This window comes from Dermochelys coriacea, chromosome 3, assembly GCF_009764565.3.
Source record: "Dermochelys coriacea isolate rDerCor1 chromosome 3, rDerCor1.pri.v4, whole genome shotgun sequence".
NCBI classification, from domain to species: Eukaryota; Metazoa; Chordata; order Testudines; family Dermochelyidae; genus Dermochelys; species Dermochelys coriacea.
In genome coordinates this window covers 77,391,599-77,409,834 of record NC_050070.1, presented here as the reverse complement: position 1 = coordinate 77,409,834, position 18,236 = coordinate 77,391,599, and the positions used below count along the sequence as shown (strand labels likewise).

The window sequence follows — 18,236 nt, the reverse complement described above, 5'->3', positions numbered from 1 at the left end:
GGTTTCAGAGTAGCAGCCGTGTTAGTCTGTATTCGCAAAAAGAAAAGGAGTACTTGTGGCACCTTAGAGACTAACAAATTTATTAGAGCATAAGCTTTCGTGAGCTACAGCTCACTTCATCGGATGCATTTGGTGGAAAAAACAGAGGAGAGATTTATATACACACACAGAGAGAACATGAAACAATGGGTTTATCATACACACTGTAAGGAGAGTGATCACTTAAGATAAGCCATCACCAGCAGCAGGGGGGGGAAAGGAGGAAAACCTTTCATGGTGACAAGCAAGGTAGGCTAATTCCAGCAGTTAACAAGAATATCAGAGGAACAGTGGGGGGTGGGGTGGGAGGGAGAAGTACCATGGGGAAATAGAAAAGGAGTACTTGTGGCACCTTAGAGACTAACAAATTTATTAGAGCATAAGCTTTCGTGAGCTACAGCTCACTTCATCGGATGCATTTGCTCTAATAAATTTGTTAGTCTCTAAGGTGCCACAAGTACTCCTTTTCTTTTTGCGAATACAGACTAACACGGCTGCTACTCTGAAACATGGGGAAATAGTTTTACTTTGTGTAATGACTCATCCATTCCCAGTCTCTATTCAAGCCTAAATTAATTGTATCCAGTTTGGATACAATTAACCTACCCTACCACTCCTTTTCTTTTTGCGAATACAGACTAACAGGGCTGCTACTCTGAAACCTGTCATTCTCTTGCTGTAACTCTAAAATAACAACACCACCATTACCACAGCAGATGGGCCCTAATTCTGCAATGATGTGTGCAGGCAGATCACTGTATAGACCCACAAAGGGTCGTCACACAGACTCAAGGGTTCACTGACATGCATCACATTGTAGAACTGATCTGCCTGTATTGTCTTATTGAGCTAACTGAACTGTAGGAACATCAATATTTTATATGCCTTCGGAAGTTTTGCTTTTGCCTGTTTAAAAAAAAAAAAAAGACATAAGTAGAATAAGGGCATTTTGGGACTGGAAAAGTTGCACCCATTTAATGAAATTGATTTAAAATCAATCTAGTTAAAATGGTGCACACTCTTAATGTAGATGCGCTTAATTTACAGATGTGAGCTAACTGATATAAGCAAGGGTTAAACCTGCTTGTGTCTACATGAGGAGTTTGCCTTGCTTTAACTAGATCAATTTTAATTTGAGTAAGGCCTAGTCTACGTGATAACGTTATACAGTTTTAACTAAATCCATTTACATATCGATTTAGTTACATCAGTGCAACCCCCAGGCATAGCTATCAGTTTAAGTGCCTCATATTGATGCAACTTAAGTAGTCAAGAATCAACTTAAACAAAATCATATCCGCTCATGGGTTAGTATTTATGTGTATAGAAGAGACTATATGTTTTTCTAACAAGCAGGTCAAAAAGTCATAGAAGAAAAAGGAAACTATCTTGAAATAGCAGATTATTCAGCATGAATTCTTAATAGTTATTTTGACTCATTGGTAAAAGCCAGCAGGGGAGTTAATAATGTCTTTTTCTGAGCTGTAAATTGCTAATTCAAATTAAGTATTAAAAAATATTCCAACATACCAGGTCAAGAGAATCATTTACACACAAAACAAGCAAGCAATAACATCCCTCTCTAAAACCCTATTAAAAAGTCTGATTTGTATTATTTTTCCTGTAAATCCACATTTGTTTCACCTGGTGTTTTCTTTGCAGGTCACATGCTGCGTCATGTGCATATTGGGTTAAAGGTCAAACAATGTGTCCATCAAATTCCCTCCATTACAATGGAAGCAGCTATTCAGCCAATTACACGTACTGTACTCCGTGTTAGGCTGAACATCACTCCTGACTTCAAGTGGAACGATCAGGTAAAAATTAAGAAGGGAGTGGGGAAAAGCACTCTTCCAGCTTTCAGTAATTAAGGTGAAGTTTATAGTGAGAATTTAGCTATTTGGATAATGTAAAAAAGTCATTTTAACTATTTATAAAGATAACGTGATCTACAGAGATGAATTAATTTTGAGATGGTTATGGAAGAATATATCTAAAGAAAGTATCCTTTTTTTCATTCAAGTTAACTTAAATAATACTACACTCTTTTGTAACTTCATAAAAAATTGTTTAAAGAACAGATGTTAATAGTGGGAAAATTTTACGTTTACATTTGTAAACTGCTCCAATGTGTAAGGATTTGTCTACATAGGAAAATTATATGGATATAAGCTGGAGCTTATATTCACAGGCAATATAACAAGGTGAGAATTTAAACTAATATTGTTATACCTGTATGATTCCCCCATTCACCACCATCGCCCCCCAAGTGGACACTTTTATTCTGTTTAGTTTATGTGACTTGGGAAGGAGTTTAAGCTAAACCAGAAAAGACTGTTTTATAATGGAATAATAGTGCCCACATGGAACTGTTATATGGGCATAAGGTAAAAGTCTTCCATGAAGATAAGGCCTTGGGCACAAACAGGCTTTTATTCTCCGTTAGGCACATATATCTCGTTCTCTTCCACCTTTATGAAATTGGAGAGGTTGTACTTCTGAAAACTAGCAACTAAATACCTGTTCTTGGATTAAGGTTCAGGTTCTAGAACTCCATTTTCAAAGCCTACCCCTTTTGTTAAGCAAAAAAGTGCATGTATCAAATTGATCTTGACCACAAAGTGAATATAGTAGACTTTTTTGTTCTAAAAATAGATTTACACCCTTTTTTAAAAATTGTTTTCCCTGGTCATAAGGGCTTTTACTTTTTCTTTTGGAAAGCTTTTCTGTCTTAGATTGTGAATAGAAGGAGTGGTGATCAAAATAACATGCAGATTCTTTCTATTCACTTCCTTGAATGATTACAAAAATATCTTTGAATGAATTCCTAACCTAATCTTGCACCAACTAATTTTGGTGACTTAATTTTGTACATGTACTGTTTTATATTACAAAAGGAGACAATTTGAAACGTTTAGTTGAGTCTCTATCTTGCATCAGTATTACCAATACAAAGTTCAGTACCGATGAGCCAATATATCATTAAGGACAAAACAGTTTAACACTTGTTCTTTAACTTAAAAAGAAAAGGAGTACGTGTGGCACCTAGGTGCCACACGTACTCCTTTTCTTTTTGCGAATACAGACTAACACGGCTGCTACTCTGAAACCTGTTCTTTAACTTGAATCCATTTACAGCAGTTTCTTCCCAAGGCAAACCATAAAGTATACCAAAGAGGTCTGTATTTGGAAAGAGGAAGCATTAGGGAAAATAGATTTTTGTCCAAGCTTATTGCTGTGACCTTTGACACAATATCTCTTAATGGTTGCTTTGGAAACATTACAGACATTGTCAGTTTGTACTATGGAGCTCTTAAAATGTAAATACATATATTTCTATTAATCAAATCCTGAAAATGTTACTGCCTTTTTTGCTTTGCTGTGACTGTATCCAGTGAGCTTATCATTAATTATGAAAGAAACTTTATTATAGTAAATAACTACAATGATTTAAATTAATTATCATTAAAAATTAATCATTAATATTTTAAATTTAACAGTTGACAAACTATTAAAGAATTGCTTTCCCATCAGCATACTACTACTATGCTGGTAAGCTGCCCAGAAGACGACAGTGGCAGCTGTCATCAGCACAAAAACTGACTTCAAGGGAAGCCCACCCGTAATAAAACTAAAAATGCACCAGCAAAATCAGAATTGTAAATATCCAAGTACTTAATTGAAATGCATAGCCTAGCTAAACATTTCTAGTGCATGCACCATGACGCATCTAGGTGCCAAATAAAACAAAGTAATACAAAACTGGAATTGACTTAGTTTGATCGTATTTCTGGGATTGTTCTAGAGATAGGTGAAGAAATAATCTTGCTGTTTATTTTGTACTTTCCTTTATTGGGGGAAAGCCTGTGCAAAGGAAGTGTTTTACATTGTGTGCTAGAAAAGATATGAGTTATGAGATATGAGTTCATTCTTATCTTTAATTACAGCAATTTCCAAAGTTAAGAGCCCTTTAGTTCAGCTAAAGTCTATGAGCCAGATCCTTAGCTATGAAATTTTCCCTTTACCCTACTCCAGCGGAGCAAGGGACCATGAAAAGCTGTCCTAATAGGGCAGGTAAGCATTCCTCCATTGTGAAGGAATGGAAGGATGATGCAAAGCCACATAAGGAGTATGGGAATCCCTGGTGTTGTAGCGCTGGCTTAAGTAGTGTGCCACAGGATATGGTGGTGGAGTAGGGTGTGCCGAGAGCACTGTTACACTCTAGCAATCCCCAATGGTCTCTAGGGGTTGTTACTGTCAGCACTAGTTAAAGCACCCTTGAGTCATCTCTGCCCCTCTTACACTATGGCTGGGCAGCTGGAGAATGGCGACTGCTGGCCAGGATGCCAGCTTGAAGGCAGAGCCACTGTCGGCATCAGTGCAGAAGTAAGGATTGCATGGTAGGGTATTGCCACCCATACTTCTGTCCTGCTGCCTGCAGATCTGAGCCCTCAGTTAGCAGCCATCACTCTCTGACCGCCCAGCTCTGAAGGCAGCAGTGCAGAAGTAAGGATGGCATGATATGGTATTGCCACCCTTACTTCTGCGCTGCTGCTGGCAAAGTGCTGCCTTCAAAGCTGGGTGCCCAGCCAACAGCTGCCACTCTCCGGTCTCCCAGTTCTGAAAGTAGCACAGAAGTAAGATGGCAATACCTTGCCTAGGGAAGGGAAAATTCCTTCCTGACCCAAAATATGGCAGTTGGATAGACTTAATATATAGCTGTGAAGACTCCCAAAGCCATAACTCTCAACACGATAAAGTAACAAGACCGGAAGCATACTACAAGCCAGATGGGAGGAATTGCTCCCCAATGCCAAAACATGGAAATTGTCCCTGGCCAGGTACCAAGCCCTGTTAATACTCTTTCCTCCCACCCAATTCAGAACCAGTCACTGATGGCTTATGAACCCATCAACTGTACGTTTTCTGCACTGGATGAGAGTGTGTAAGACAACACACCATCTAATGCAAGGCCCAAAGAGGATGGTAGTCATAGATGTTCTTGCCTGAAAGATTAGAGGGGTCCAATAAAAACAATTTCCACTGTAGCAGCCTGTAGGGAACTTTGGAAGGAGGATCACAAGTTGCTGGAGGAAAGAGTTTTTGGAAAAGTCTGTCTGTGTGCACATGGTTTGAATGCTAGCTGCAGTAGCAGCACCTGAAAATAGTTCTCTTAATAAAAAGACAAGTTAGTTTTCAGAAACATGAAGTTTTCTTATGTTATTACCCAGTATTTGAAAAACCCACAGCGACAGAACATTCACTCCTGCTTATATAATGTATCAAACTGGTACAATTATAGATGACTAATTCCAGATGGAAGGGTTTCATCAAAAGTTTTACATTGCTCCCCTGATTTTGTCATATTTTCTATGTAAAAATAAACCCACATCTTACTGAAATATATCCCCAAATATCCAGTGTATTCTGAGAGGTCAATGGGGTACTTGTAACCAGGGAACCTTTTCTCTTCTTTTAGGTTCATGGCACAGTTGGAGAGCCCTGGTGGATCTGGGTGGAAGACCCCACTAATGATCACATTTATCATTCAGAGTATTTTGTCATTCAAAAAAAGCAGGTAACTGTGTCCTTATGCTGAATTTCAAAGCATGTAAGGAAAAAAAAGGTTTGCAGGTAGTTTGGGAATAATTATTATAAACCTCTGTGTTGTCCCAAACCCGACATTTATACAATAACATTGCCAAATTTTCAAAATCTGTTGTCTGCCTTTCAGTTCTTGATGCATCTGCTAAAATTGGTGTTTGGCATGGGTGTTCACTAATATTGTTACAAAAATAAAATCCATTAAAGGATTTGCCTCTTTCTCTGGCTTCTCAGATGGACAAGTATTTGCAGATGAAAAATCAAATCTGTAATGTTTTTTTATTAAGATTGTAAATACACATTACTCATTGCTGTTCCATCCCAACAAATACATAAAATAACTTAATGGCCAAGAGCCTGCCCCTTTTGAAGCCAATGGAAGTAGAATCTTCTCCTGAAGTTGAAAGGGAGGGATCATTTACCTGTTATCTATACTTTCTACACACATGCATGAACATAGTGTACTTCATGTTGTGCATGTACTTTATTTCCTTGTGGTGCTTGTGCTTGTGAAAGTATGACAAACTGTTTTAGCTGTCGTGACAGGGTCGGGCCAGATGGCTACAGGAGAGTAATAGAAGGCAGATATATTAGCCCCAGGCTAAGCAGGTTCCTTTTCCCTGGGTAAGGTAACAGAGAAGGTTCCAGAACAATCAGGAATCTTCTGGAGACAATTAAGACAGACAGGCTGATTAGAACACCTGTAGCCAATCAAGAAGCTGCTAGAATCAATTAAGGCAGGCTAATCAGGGCACCTGGGTTTTAAAAAGGAGCTCACTTCAGTTTGTGGTGTGTGTGTGAGGAGCTGGGAGCAAGAGACACTAGGAGCTGAGAGTGAGAACGCAGACTGTTAGAGGACTGAGGTGTAAAAGCATTATCAGACACCAGGAGGAAGGTCATATGGTGATGATAAAGAAGGTGTTGGGAGGAGGCCATGGGGAAGTAGCCCAGGGAGTTGTATCTGTTGCACAGCTGTTCCAGGAGGCACTCTAGACAGCTGCATTCCACACGGCCTTGGGCTGGAACCCGGAGTAGAGGGCAGGCCCGTGTTCCCCCCAAATCATCCCAACTTCTGGTCAGACACAGGAGTCGTTGACCTGGACTGTGGGTTCAGAAAAATGGCCAAGCTGAGGGCTGCCATGAATCTCCAAGGCGAGCAAATCCGCCAATAAGCGCAAGACCCACCAAGGTAGAGGAGGAACTTTGTCACACTGTTAAAAAGTTATCATCTATTCTTTGTTTACATCAGGTCATTCCTAAAGAAGCTCAGCAGCTGGTGTTCACAATCCCTATTTTTGAACCTTTGCCTTCCCAATATTACATACGAGCTGTATCTGATAGATGGTTAGGAGCAGAGGCTGTTTGTATCATAAATTTTCAGCATCTGATTCTACCAGAGAGACATCCACCTCACACAGGTAAAGTTATAACTAGAAACCTTATTAGTTTGTTTCCTTAAAGATTTGTTTGAACTAGTCTTGCTAATACAAATTTTCATTATTTCTATGCAATAGTGGAAATCCAACTTTTAGTTTTACTGAAAAAAGTGTGTGTAGGAAGGGGTTCATTTTTTGTCATGCATTTGTTTGTATTTTTGAGGCTAACAACCACCCTATCACTAACTTTAAATATGCTTGTCTTCACTTCCAAAAAGCTTAATTCTTCTTAACATATTCCTGCTTTTTAGTGACTCCATGCTCAACATCAAGAGCAGGAGAAGTATTGTATCATATAAAATAAGCCAAATTATGCTTTCTCATTTTTCTTAAATTAAGAATATTTTCCATATGTGACTGCAAAACCATAATCTTGTGTCTTAATGTTTCTCTAAAATTATGGATCCCCCATTCCTCTAACATTTGGCAGAGGAGAGCAGTTTATACTGAACTTCTTTATAAATTAATTTCATTAGACATACTATGTATGTCTCAAGGTTTATTTATAGGCCCACTCAGCCAACAGTTCCTTTTTTCCTTGACTCTCTGTGGAGCTGAACTATCTGTTGCTTTAGATATTAGCTTGTCAGCTTTTCCATTTTATTTCACATCATAGATAATGGTTTTAAATGGTAGCTCAAACTTTCTTACAAGGCTTAACAAACATTTTGTAAAGTATTCGGTTATTTATTTTTCAATTTTTCTTGTGCTCATTTAGTACAGTAGATCTCTGAAATATTTTAGCATTGTCAAAAGATTATCATTATTATATTGATGCATATTTTCAGATAACATGGTTTCATCAGACATATTATATAGTCACACCAATCAGTCCGTCATATATTCTATGTTCACTCCATGGCTACGTCTACATTTATGGCGACACATAGAAGTACAGACACTGCACACCCTAGCATGGGTATAAATAGAAGTGTACATAGTGAGGCACTGCTTTAGTGAGTAAAGAAAATACATGCCTGAACCTTAGGGTATATATCCTACACGGCTGTCTACATGCCCAAGCAGTACTTTTCACATCTACTGTACTATTTTTAGCAGTGTAGTGTCCCACTGCCTTCCTGCTGCCAGAGTCTTTCCCACTGCAGGGAAAGGCTTCAGCAGTGGGAAAAGGCTCTAGCAGGAGGAAGGTCCTCACTGCCTATCTTTCCTTGCCGCAGGGAGTTGCCGCAGCTTTTCCCTACTGCCTCACCACTGCCAGAACCTTTCACACTGCATGTAGCTACACACCGCAGTGTAGATGCCAGCCTACTTTTCATTGCAGCAAGTAGCTACGCATACCCTACACGCAGCCACAAGCATAGACAAAGCGTATAACCAATTATCTGGAAGAGGAAGTACATAGCGCCTTAGTGAATGATTCATACTAAAGTGGATGTAATTACAAACTCCAGAGAGGACAGGGACCTGAATATAAGCATAAGTACTATATACAATATGACTTATTTTGGAAAAATGAAAGGTTAATATCTCCAAGGGAAATTAATTTAAAACACAATGTGGAAGAGTAAGATGAAAAACAATATTAATGAAAGAAACTTAGGATATGTCTATACAGCAATGTAAGCTTCGGGTTAGTGCAACTCGAGTCAGCTGACCCATGTCAGGAAATTCTGGGCTTCAGCATCTACGCTGCATTTTAACCCTAGGTTAAGGATTTTCTGACCCATAATTGAACCTAGGGCTCTGGCATCCACACTACAGTGCACTGACCTGAGTCAAAGTAACCCTATCTCAGAGTGCATAGCACTCCACTCCCATGTTGACATTGTAGCCCTCTGAATGTGTTGCACTGTGGGAAAACTCTACTGGCCACCTTGTTTCCTAACTGTGACAGTGCAATTGGTGGGACTTGGGTACCCTAAGGAGCACATGATACATAAACTGCATAATTAGCTTCTTTGATGGAAAGAAAAGGAGTACTTGTGGCAACTTAGAGACTAACAAATTTATTTGAGCATAAGCTTTCGTGAGCTACAGCTCACTTCATCGGATGCATTTGGTGGAAAATACAGTGGGGAAATTTATATACACACACAGAGAACATGAAAGAATGGGTTTTATCATACACACTGTAAGGAGAGTGATCACTTAAGATGAACCATCACCAGCAGGAGGGTGGGAAAGGAGGAAAACCTTTCATGGTGACAAGCAAGGTCGGCCATTTCCAGCAGTTAACAAGAATGTCTGAGGAACAGTGGGGGGTGGAGGGGAGAAATAACACGGGGAAATAGTTTTACTTTGTGTAATGACTCATCTCATCTCAACTTCCAGTCTCTGTTCAAGCCTAAGTTAATTGTATCCAGTTTGCAAATTAATTCCAATTCAGCAGTCTCTCACTGGAGTCTGTTTTTGAAGTTTTTTTTGTTGAAGGATAGCCACTCTCAGGTCTGTAATCGAGTGACCAGAGAGATTGAAGTGTTCTCCGACTCGTTTTTGAATGTTATAATTCTTGACGTCTAATTTGTGTCCATTTATTCTTTTACGTAGAGACTTCTTTGATGGCTGTCTCAGTAGAATGACAGCAGTTTGAGAAGGCTTTAAACTGAACTACCATCTTATCTGTGAATCAGGCTCTCCACCTCTCCGATGAGTCACCCTGGCAGGAAAATGCCCAGGTGGACCTGTTCTGAGCTAATTAGGACATCAGTCTCTAGGGCTGTCAAACCAGTAAAATGAAACATTGCATTTCTTAATTTTTGAAATGGGTTATTTAATAAAGGTGGTTTGGGTTTTTTGGTTTATTTTTGTCTGTCTATTTTGAAGTTTGACATAAAATATAGAAAAACGCACATACCCCAACCTGGCTGCTGCCATCTGTGAAGTGGTGAAGTGCATCCCCAGGTTCTAGCACCTCCCGGGAATCCCCAGGAGGCTGTGGGGAAGTTTTGGGACTGGTGCCCACTCACTGCCTACATAATGCGTGTTGCGCGGGCACTTCTACCCACCAGCCCCAAGGAGGGGGGGCAACCGGGAGCAAGGGACAGAGAGCAGAGCAGTATCAAGCGGCTGCCCGGCAGGGAGGGGGAGCGGCTGGGGTATTGAGGGTTATCCTCTCCCAGCCATGTTGAGCCAGGAGCTCTGCCACTCCCCCTTCTTGCAGGGTAGCTGCTTAGTCCATACTCCGCTCTTTAGCCATCGCTTCTGATCCCTCCACCCCGCCCTCCCTAGGGCTGCGTGTGCCACCCCAGTCAGTTCTCTTTGCTAAAAGCTGCTTCTATTTGGTCTCTATTGAGAACCCTCCAGGCTCTCTGATAATGTGCTTGCCAGACCAGTGTGCAGTAGGCAAGGAGTTAATGCTGACCACAGCTGCTGCTGTCTGCAAAGGGAGATGTGGCTTCCGTTTGGAATAGAGTGCAATTGACTGCCCCACAGATTGTCAGTATAGAGAGAACTAAGAAAGTTACCCCAAGGAATTCTGGGATACATCCACAAGACTTCTGGGACTCTAGTCATGTTGGGACCATGTGTGCACAGGAAAATAATAGGGTTCAGTCCCTAGGTCCTGTTTTAACACAGACTCGGACCCTCCAGCCCAGCAGGGACCCAAGATTCGAGCCTTGCATTAACGCAGTTGGTATGTGGACGCAAGGGAGGGGGGGTAGGTTTGAGCTCAGGCTTACATTGCTGTGTAGAAATACCCTGAGTAGCAAGAGTGGGCAGTAAATTAGACATGAACTTGTACTGTGATATTGCAACAAAGGAGGACACTGCAATTTTAGGCTGCATAACCAAAGACATCACATCTGTGTGTCTCTGTTGTGGTCATATTTTATGTTCAGTTCTAGCCTCCTCAATTTGGAGTGAGGAGAGAGAAAAATAACAAAAAAGATCAGGAGACTAGAAGAATTTGAAGAACGAGATTCTGCCAACCTTACTCAAGCTCAGTGTGGGGTAGAAAGGAATAATCAGAAATTATTGGGTGTCAAGTAATTTTATGTTAAAAAATACTTAAAATATTTTATTTAGAGAAGCAAATGGTAGGCCAACTCTTACTAATCGTTTCTCTTACTTCCAACGAAGGAGTGTGATTCCTACTGTTTTAGCTAGAGGGATTCTGTTGCACACTCGGGGTGACACCATGATTGAAATAAAGCAAAATCACAATTATTAACCATGGCTATTTTATTAGTAAAGAAGGAAAAAATAAACATTAACACAACACAAATGTCAGAACACAGTTATTTGCTGTCATTCTTTTTTTTTACATGCTGTTGAAGATTGGCTTAAATGACACATTCAGCTTCTGAATACAGTCTGTTATGAATATACAACATTTCTAATTGCCTTTGTGTTACTGATGGTGAAAATCCCAAATAAGCTCTTAAAAGTTAGTTTAACTTCTTCTTTTTATTCAATTCCTTTTCTGAAATATTCCTTCAATTTTATTAGAGTTCAACAGGACATGAAATTCTGTTTTAAAAAAGTCTAAATACTCCTATTCCTTACATACAAGCTTTCACTTTTTTAAGTCTTTTAACATTAAGCCATTTTTAAAGAGACTCTTTAGCTTAAAGAATTATTAAAGAAGTTATTGGTTCTACATGACAATTTTAGGAAAGATGAATCTGATTGTTTTCCAGAGTTGGGTTGTGGGAATTTCTGGAGCACTGCCAGTAATTAATTCGTTTCCCACAAATATAAATATTTTATACTTAAATAACTTCTTATTTTAGTAATTACTTTAGCAAAGACACTAAATTCCGTATTGCTGCATAAAGCATTTTATCATTTATATAGCAATGATATTAGGAGCTTTGCGTTTAGCTAACATATTTGCAAGCATGCATTTCATAAGATGTTTGCCATTTTAACACTTACAAAATAAACAAAAGGTTTAAAATATTTCCAGCTGCACTTTTTTCCTACAGGCTTTTCTGAATTAAGTTTTTAAGAGAATTATAAATTTCATTTTAACAAGGATATTTCTAGACTTCTTTATCTGGGTTTACTTAGACATTTTCTTGGAAAGATGAAAAATCCCATGCTTACCTCTAGATTTATTGCTTTGATAACACAACCCTACATTCCTTTTTCACAACTGGGTGTTATCCTAAAACATGAATGTTTTACATGGTTTGTTTTCTTGAGATAGGATTACATTTGTACCAAAATGGTATCTTATACAAAAGGAGAAGTCCTAGTCTAGATAAGACACTCTTAGGGGTTTGTCTGTTGACCAGTCTCCTTAGAGTTACAATCTGTGTGTTATAGCAGTTAAACTTCTATTAAATATTTTCTACAAAAGCACAAATTTCAATAACCAGTGCATCTTTTAAACATGTCACAAAAGAAAATAATATAAAGTTAAAGCAAAGTAAAGTTTAAAATGCAGCTTTTTAAAAAACTCTTTGGTGTACTAAACATGGTTTTATGGCTAAGGAGGGATTATCTTCTTTACATTGTCTTATCCTTGGGTCATAGAAGCCTCCTAGAATTTCTTTGATTAACTTGAATATTTGTCACATAATCAGCTAAACATAATGTGTATTGTTATGTTTTCAAGCATTCTGTCTATAACATACTTCTCGTTATATCTTATATTCAGTAGAGATACAGACAAGTTTGTAATTACCTAGTATCAAAAGAAAATAGTTTTATTAATACAATTTTGCATCAATACTGAGGTCTCTCCATTACATCAGTAATACCTTATCAGTTCCCATTGGAAAAGATGGGAATACTCATCAAATAAGGTATTACTTGATAGGAATAAGAATCTATCTCTTAATCTTGCCTCATACATTCCAAAATTGCACTGACATATTGAATAGTACCTTCCTTGTGAGTTGTCTAGAGATATGGAAGTATTCACAAAGTAAAGTGCTACTGGGTGTGAATAAGAGTCAGAATGTGGCTCTAAGAAAGTTAAATATGGCAAGGAAGTGCTTACAGGGGGGCAAGATAATATTTTACCTTCTGATGAGAAGTTTAGAAACCAAAGAAGTAAAGGATTATTTAGAGAGATGCTATACAAAAAGATTTAGCTATGAATAATTAAATGAAATTAAGAAACAGAAAATTGAAGATGACAAACAGGAAAAATGTACTCACAAGAGTTGTCAGGTGGTGAAATGGTGACCTTAGGGAAGCAGTGGAAATCCCATTGCTCGGAACATGAAAATTAGATTTGACAAAATATCGCTAAATGAGCAGCAATCCTGTGTTGCTATGAAAAGGGCAACCTTTTATGTCTTTTCTAACTCTGACTTATGAGATTCTTTATTTCTGAGGAGACCTTTAGGGGGAGATTTACATATGAATGAAATGATTTATTTGCTTGTTACCTTGATCAAAGAAGTTTAGTTGTTTACAACAGAGGTCCAGTCAGTTTCGAGGCATTTATTCCTGAGCATAGAAAGCATGGGAATATGCCTTGGAAACTACGTTTTCGGTCCTCAGCTTCATCAAAACCTAATTCCCATAAGCAAAACATAGGTGTAAACAAATTGAGGGCATGTAGGCTTGATCGTGTTTTTCAGAGAATACCTTTGGGACTTAAAATATTTTTAGCATTTAGTCTTTCACAGCTGGAAATTTAACCTAGTTGTAAAACTATTTTTTTAACCAAAAAACCTCCAAAAACCAAATAAATGAAATTGATTTTTTTTCTTTGAAAAATATCTTGTTGAAAATTGGAAACGTTTTGACCAGCTCTACTAAAAGTGCATATATTATAGCAGAGAGATCTCATACAACATCATGCATCCAATTTCAACCTCAGCATTAGTGATTGAGTCATGTTTTTTGGCACAGAAGCATATGTTTGTTTTTTCTGGATACTTAAAATGCTTTATACATTCAGTGTGCCTGATGTCATTGTAAAGCCCTTCCACTGTAATCATATTTGGCTCATTTAGAAGTCTGTTAAGTGGGAGCATTCAGAAATATTCACTTCCAGTATAGTGTTTTCTTTTGGCATACATAAACTCACATGTGTTTGTGAAGTGTTCAGCTATTGTTATGCGGTACCTGTACTGTCTGGAAAGGCATGTGTAACCTTTTTACCTAATTGACCATTGACTACTATTCAGAAAAAATAGTAAGATATTTACACATCACCGGTTATGGAGCCCTTAGGATTTATGGTAATTGATTTCAATTCCCATCTGGTTCCCACTCAGCAGTGAAGTACTTAGAGGCCCTGTTGAGGGGGGGAACCTTCTCTCCTCTCAACAGACCCCAAGAAATCACAGATTTAGTGGGAATGATAAAACAGACATAAGGTATCAGTGAAAAGCATGTGAAGAATATTAGACATCACAACCTCAGCAGATTTTATTACTCCTGTGGCATACCTTAATGTGGGGCACCCTGAAAAGACAATGAGATCTCCAACCACAAAAAAAAACTTCAAAGAAAGCATCTGCATAACAGAATCATTGCAAGTCTCTTTAATTTGGTAGGAATCTAAATCTAATCTGGTTATATGTATCAGCTTCCAAATTCCACAGTCTCTAATTGTTTGGGTAGCGGATATCTCCCAAGATACATCAAAAAGAAAAGGAGTACTTGTGGCACCTTAGAGACTAACAAATTTATTAGAGCATAAGCTTTCGTGAGCTACAGCTCACTTCATCGGATGCACGAAAGCTTATACTCTAATAAATTTGTTAGTCTCTAAGGTGCCACAAGTACTCCTTTTCTTTTTGCGAATACAGACTAACACGGCTGCTACTCTGAAACCTGTCAAGATACATCAAGAATCATATAATGAAGGGATGTTTGGGTTTTGTATGTGTATTTGTATCTCCTTATTTATCTCTCTATCATATAGTATAAGAAATTACCTATAAAGAGTTCAAAAATAAGTTGTTTCCCATCAAAGCACAAGTTCATACCTAACCAACATCTGATTACTTTAGTCTTTCAATATTTTACAAGGCTGCATAGTTTGACATGTACTAATGATTACTTCATAATTTTAGAATTACTGGATCTTCAGCCTTTGCCTACAACAGCTTTGGGATGTCGAGAGTATGAAACCCTCTACAAATTCACCCATTTCAACCCTATCCAGACGCAGATATTTCATACGCTCTATCATACAGACTGTAATGTTCTTCTTGGAGCCCCCACAGGTTCTGGAAAGACTGTTGCAGCTGAGTTAGCGATCTTCAGAATTTTCAACAAGTATCCCACATCTAAGGTTTGTGAAATGTTTACTAGAAATATGCAATGTCTGTATACTTCTTTCAGCAATCCAAAACTTCACAAAAATTAGGAGTATTACTATGCTATATAAACAAGTATATTCTACCATGCTTTAAATGCATTTTGAGATTCTTTTTCCGGAGAGTCCTCTGCATCCATGGTGAATTTCTTTGTATGGTTTTGTTCAATATCTGCATCAGTGATTTAGATAATTGCATAGAGAGTACACTTATAAAGTTTGTGGACAATACCAGGTAGGGAGGGGTTACAAGTGCTTTGGAGGATAAGATTAATATTTAAAATGATCTGTACAAACTGGAGAAATGATCTGAAGTAAATAGGATTAAATTCAATAAGAGGAAATGCAAAGTACTCCACTTAAGATGGAACCAATCAGTTGCACACATACAAAATGGGAAATGACTGCATAGTAAGGCGTACTGCAGAAAAGGGATCTGGGGGCCATAGTGGATCACAAGCTAAATATGAGTGAACAGCATAACACTGTTGCAAAAAAAGCGAACATCTTTCTGGGATGTATTAGCAGGCGTATTGTAAGCAAGATAGGAGAAATAATTGTTCCACTCTACTCTGCACTGATTGGGCCTCAACTGGAGTGTTGTGTCCAGTTCTTGATGCCACATTCAGGAAAGAGGTGGAAAGATTGGAGAAAGTCCAGAGAAGAGCAACAAAAATTAAAGGTCTAGAAAACATGACCTATGAGGAAAGATTGAAAAAAAAAATTGGTTTGTTTAGTTTAGATAAGAGACAACCAAGGGGGGATGTAACAGTTTTCAAGTGCATAAAAGGTTGTTACAAGGAGGAGGGAGAAAAATTGTTTTTGTTAACCTCTGAGAATAGGAGCAATGGGCTTAAATTGCAGCAAGGGCGATTTAGGTTGGATATTAGGAAAAACTTCCTGTCAGAGTGGTTAAACACTGGAATAAATTGCCTAGGGAGGTTGTGGAATCTCCATCACTGGAGGTTTTTAAGAGCAGGTTAGACAAACACCTGTCAGGGATGGCCTACTAGATAATACTTAGTGCTGCCTTGAGTTCAGGGGACTGGACTAGAAGACTTGTTGAGGTTCCTTCTAGTCCTCTGATTCTATGAAAGTCAATTAGATAATTAGCCACAAAACTCCCACTGAAATTTGCTTTGGAAATCTCAATCTGTACGTGTAAACTTGTTAGTAATAGTTGAGGTGGACCAAGAGAGAATTGTAAAATACTGATAAAAGATAAGATTTGAGTGCATCCATAGTTTTTCATATTGGACCTTTATACCACAATAAGCTGCTATTAAAGGAATAATAAGAAATCTTGCTTAATAAATCAGTCTTCAAAATGTATAGGCCGAATTATCAAAAGTGCATCTGAACTTTTCACATACTCAGTACATGTGTATCAGTTTTCGCATGTTCAAACGTACACTCATGCTTTAGAAAACCTGACCCTAAACCTTTAAATGAATAGATGAGAGGTTTTTCGCAGAGTGGGTGGGTGAGATTCTGTGGCCTGTGTTGTGCAGGAGGTCGGAGTAGATGACCATAATGGTCCCTTCTAATCTTAATATCTATGAATACTGTAAAAACTATAGGTTTCAGAGTAGCAGCCGTGTTAGTCTGTATTCGCAAAAAGAAAAGGAGTACTTGTGGCACCTTAGAGACTAACAAATTTATTAGAGCATAAGCTTTCGTGAGCTACAGCTCACTTCATCGGATGCATTTGGTGGAAAAAACAGAGGAGAGATTTATATACACACACACACAGAGAACATGAAACAATGGACCAGTCCACACAAGAGATCCACTTCCTGGACACTACGGTGCTAATGAGCGATGGTCACATAAACACCACCCTATATCGGAAACCTACTGACCGCTATTCCTACCTACATGCCTCTAGCTTTCATCCAGATCATACCACTCGATCCAGTGTCTACAGCCAAGCGCTACGATATAACCGCATTTGCTCCAACCCCTCAGACAGAGACAAACACCTACAAGATCTCTATCATGCATTCCTACAACTACAATACCCACCTGCTGAAGTGAAGAAACAGATTGACAGAGCCAGAAGAGTACCCAGAAGTCACCTACTACAGGACAGGCCCAACAAAGAAAACAACAGAACGCCACTAGCCATCACCTTCAGCCCCCAACTAAAATCTCTCCAACGCATCATCAAGGATCTACAACCTATCCTGAAGGACGAGCCATCACTCTCACAGATCTTGGGAGACAGACCAGTCCTTGCTTACAGACAGCCCCCCAATCTGAAGCAAATACTCACCAGCAACCACACACCACACAACAGAACCACTAACCCAGGAACCTATCCTTGCAACAAAGCCCGTTGCCAACTCTGTCCACATATCTATTCAGGGGATACCATCATAGGGCCTAATCACATCAGCCACACTATCAGAGGCTCCTTCACCTGCGCATCTACCAATGTGATATATGCCATCATGTGCCAGCAATGCCCCTCTGCCATGTACATTGGTCAAACTGGACAGTCTCTGTGTAAAAGAATGAATGGACACAAATCAGACGTCAAGAATTATAACATTCAAAAACCAGTTGGAGAACACTTCAATCTCTCTGGTCACTCGATCACAGACCTAAGAGTGGCTATACTTCAACAAAAAAGCTTCAAAACCAGACTCCAACGAGAGACTGCTGAATTGGAATTAATTTGCAAACTGGATACAATTAACTTAGGCTTGAATAGAGACTGGGAATGGATGAGTCATTACACAAAGTAAAACTATTTCCCCATGGTATTTCTCCCTCCCACCCCACCCCCCACTGTTCCTCTGATATTCTTGTTAACTGCTGGAATTAGCCTACCTTGCTTGTCACCATGAAAGGTTTTCCTCCTTCTCCCCCCTGCTGCTGGTGATGGCTTATCTTAAGTGATCACTCTCCTTACAGTGTGTATGATAAACCCATTGTTTCATGTTCTCTGTGTGTGTGTATAT

General features: G+C 38.8%; 1 protein-coding gene across 2 annotated transcripts in view; it reads left to right on the top strand.

Annotated features, from left to right (window-relative positions):
* Positions 1-18,236, top strand: part of ASCC3 (activating signal cointegrator 1 complex subunit 3) — a 472,978-nt gene that overhangs the window by 334,124 nt on the left and 120,618 nt on the right. For both annotated transcript variants that reach the window (XM_038393749.2, XM_043510710.1), the window contains 4 exons: positions 1,702-1,856; positions 5,519-5,617; positions 6,893-7,061; positions 15,026-15,246. In XM_038393749.2, coding sequence (XP_038249677.2) covers positions 1,702-1,856; positions 5,519-5,617; positions 6,893-7,061; positions 15,026-15,246 — 644 coding nt within the window. The remainder of the gene's footprint in view (positions 1-1,701; positions 1,857-5,518; positions 5,618-6,892; positions 7,062-15,025; positions 15,247-18,236) is intronic.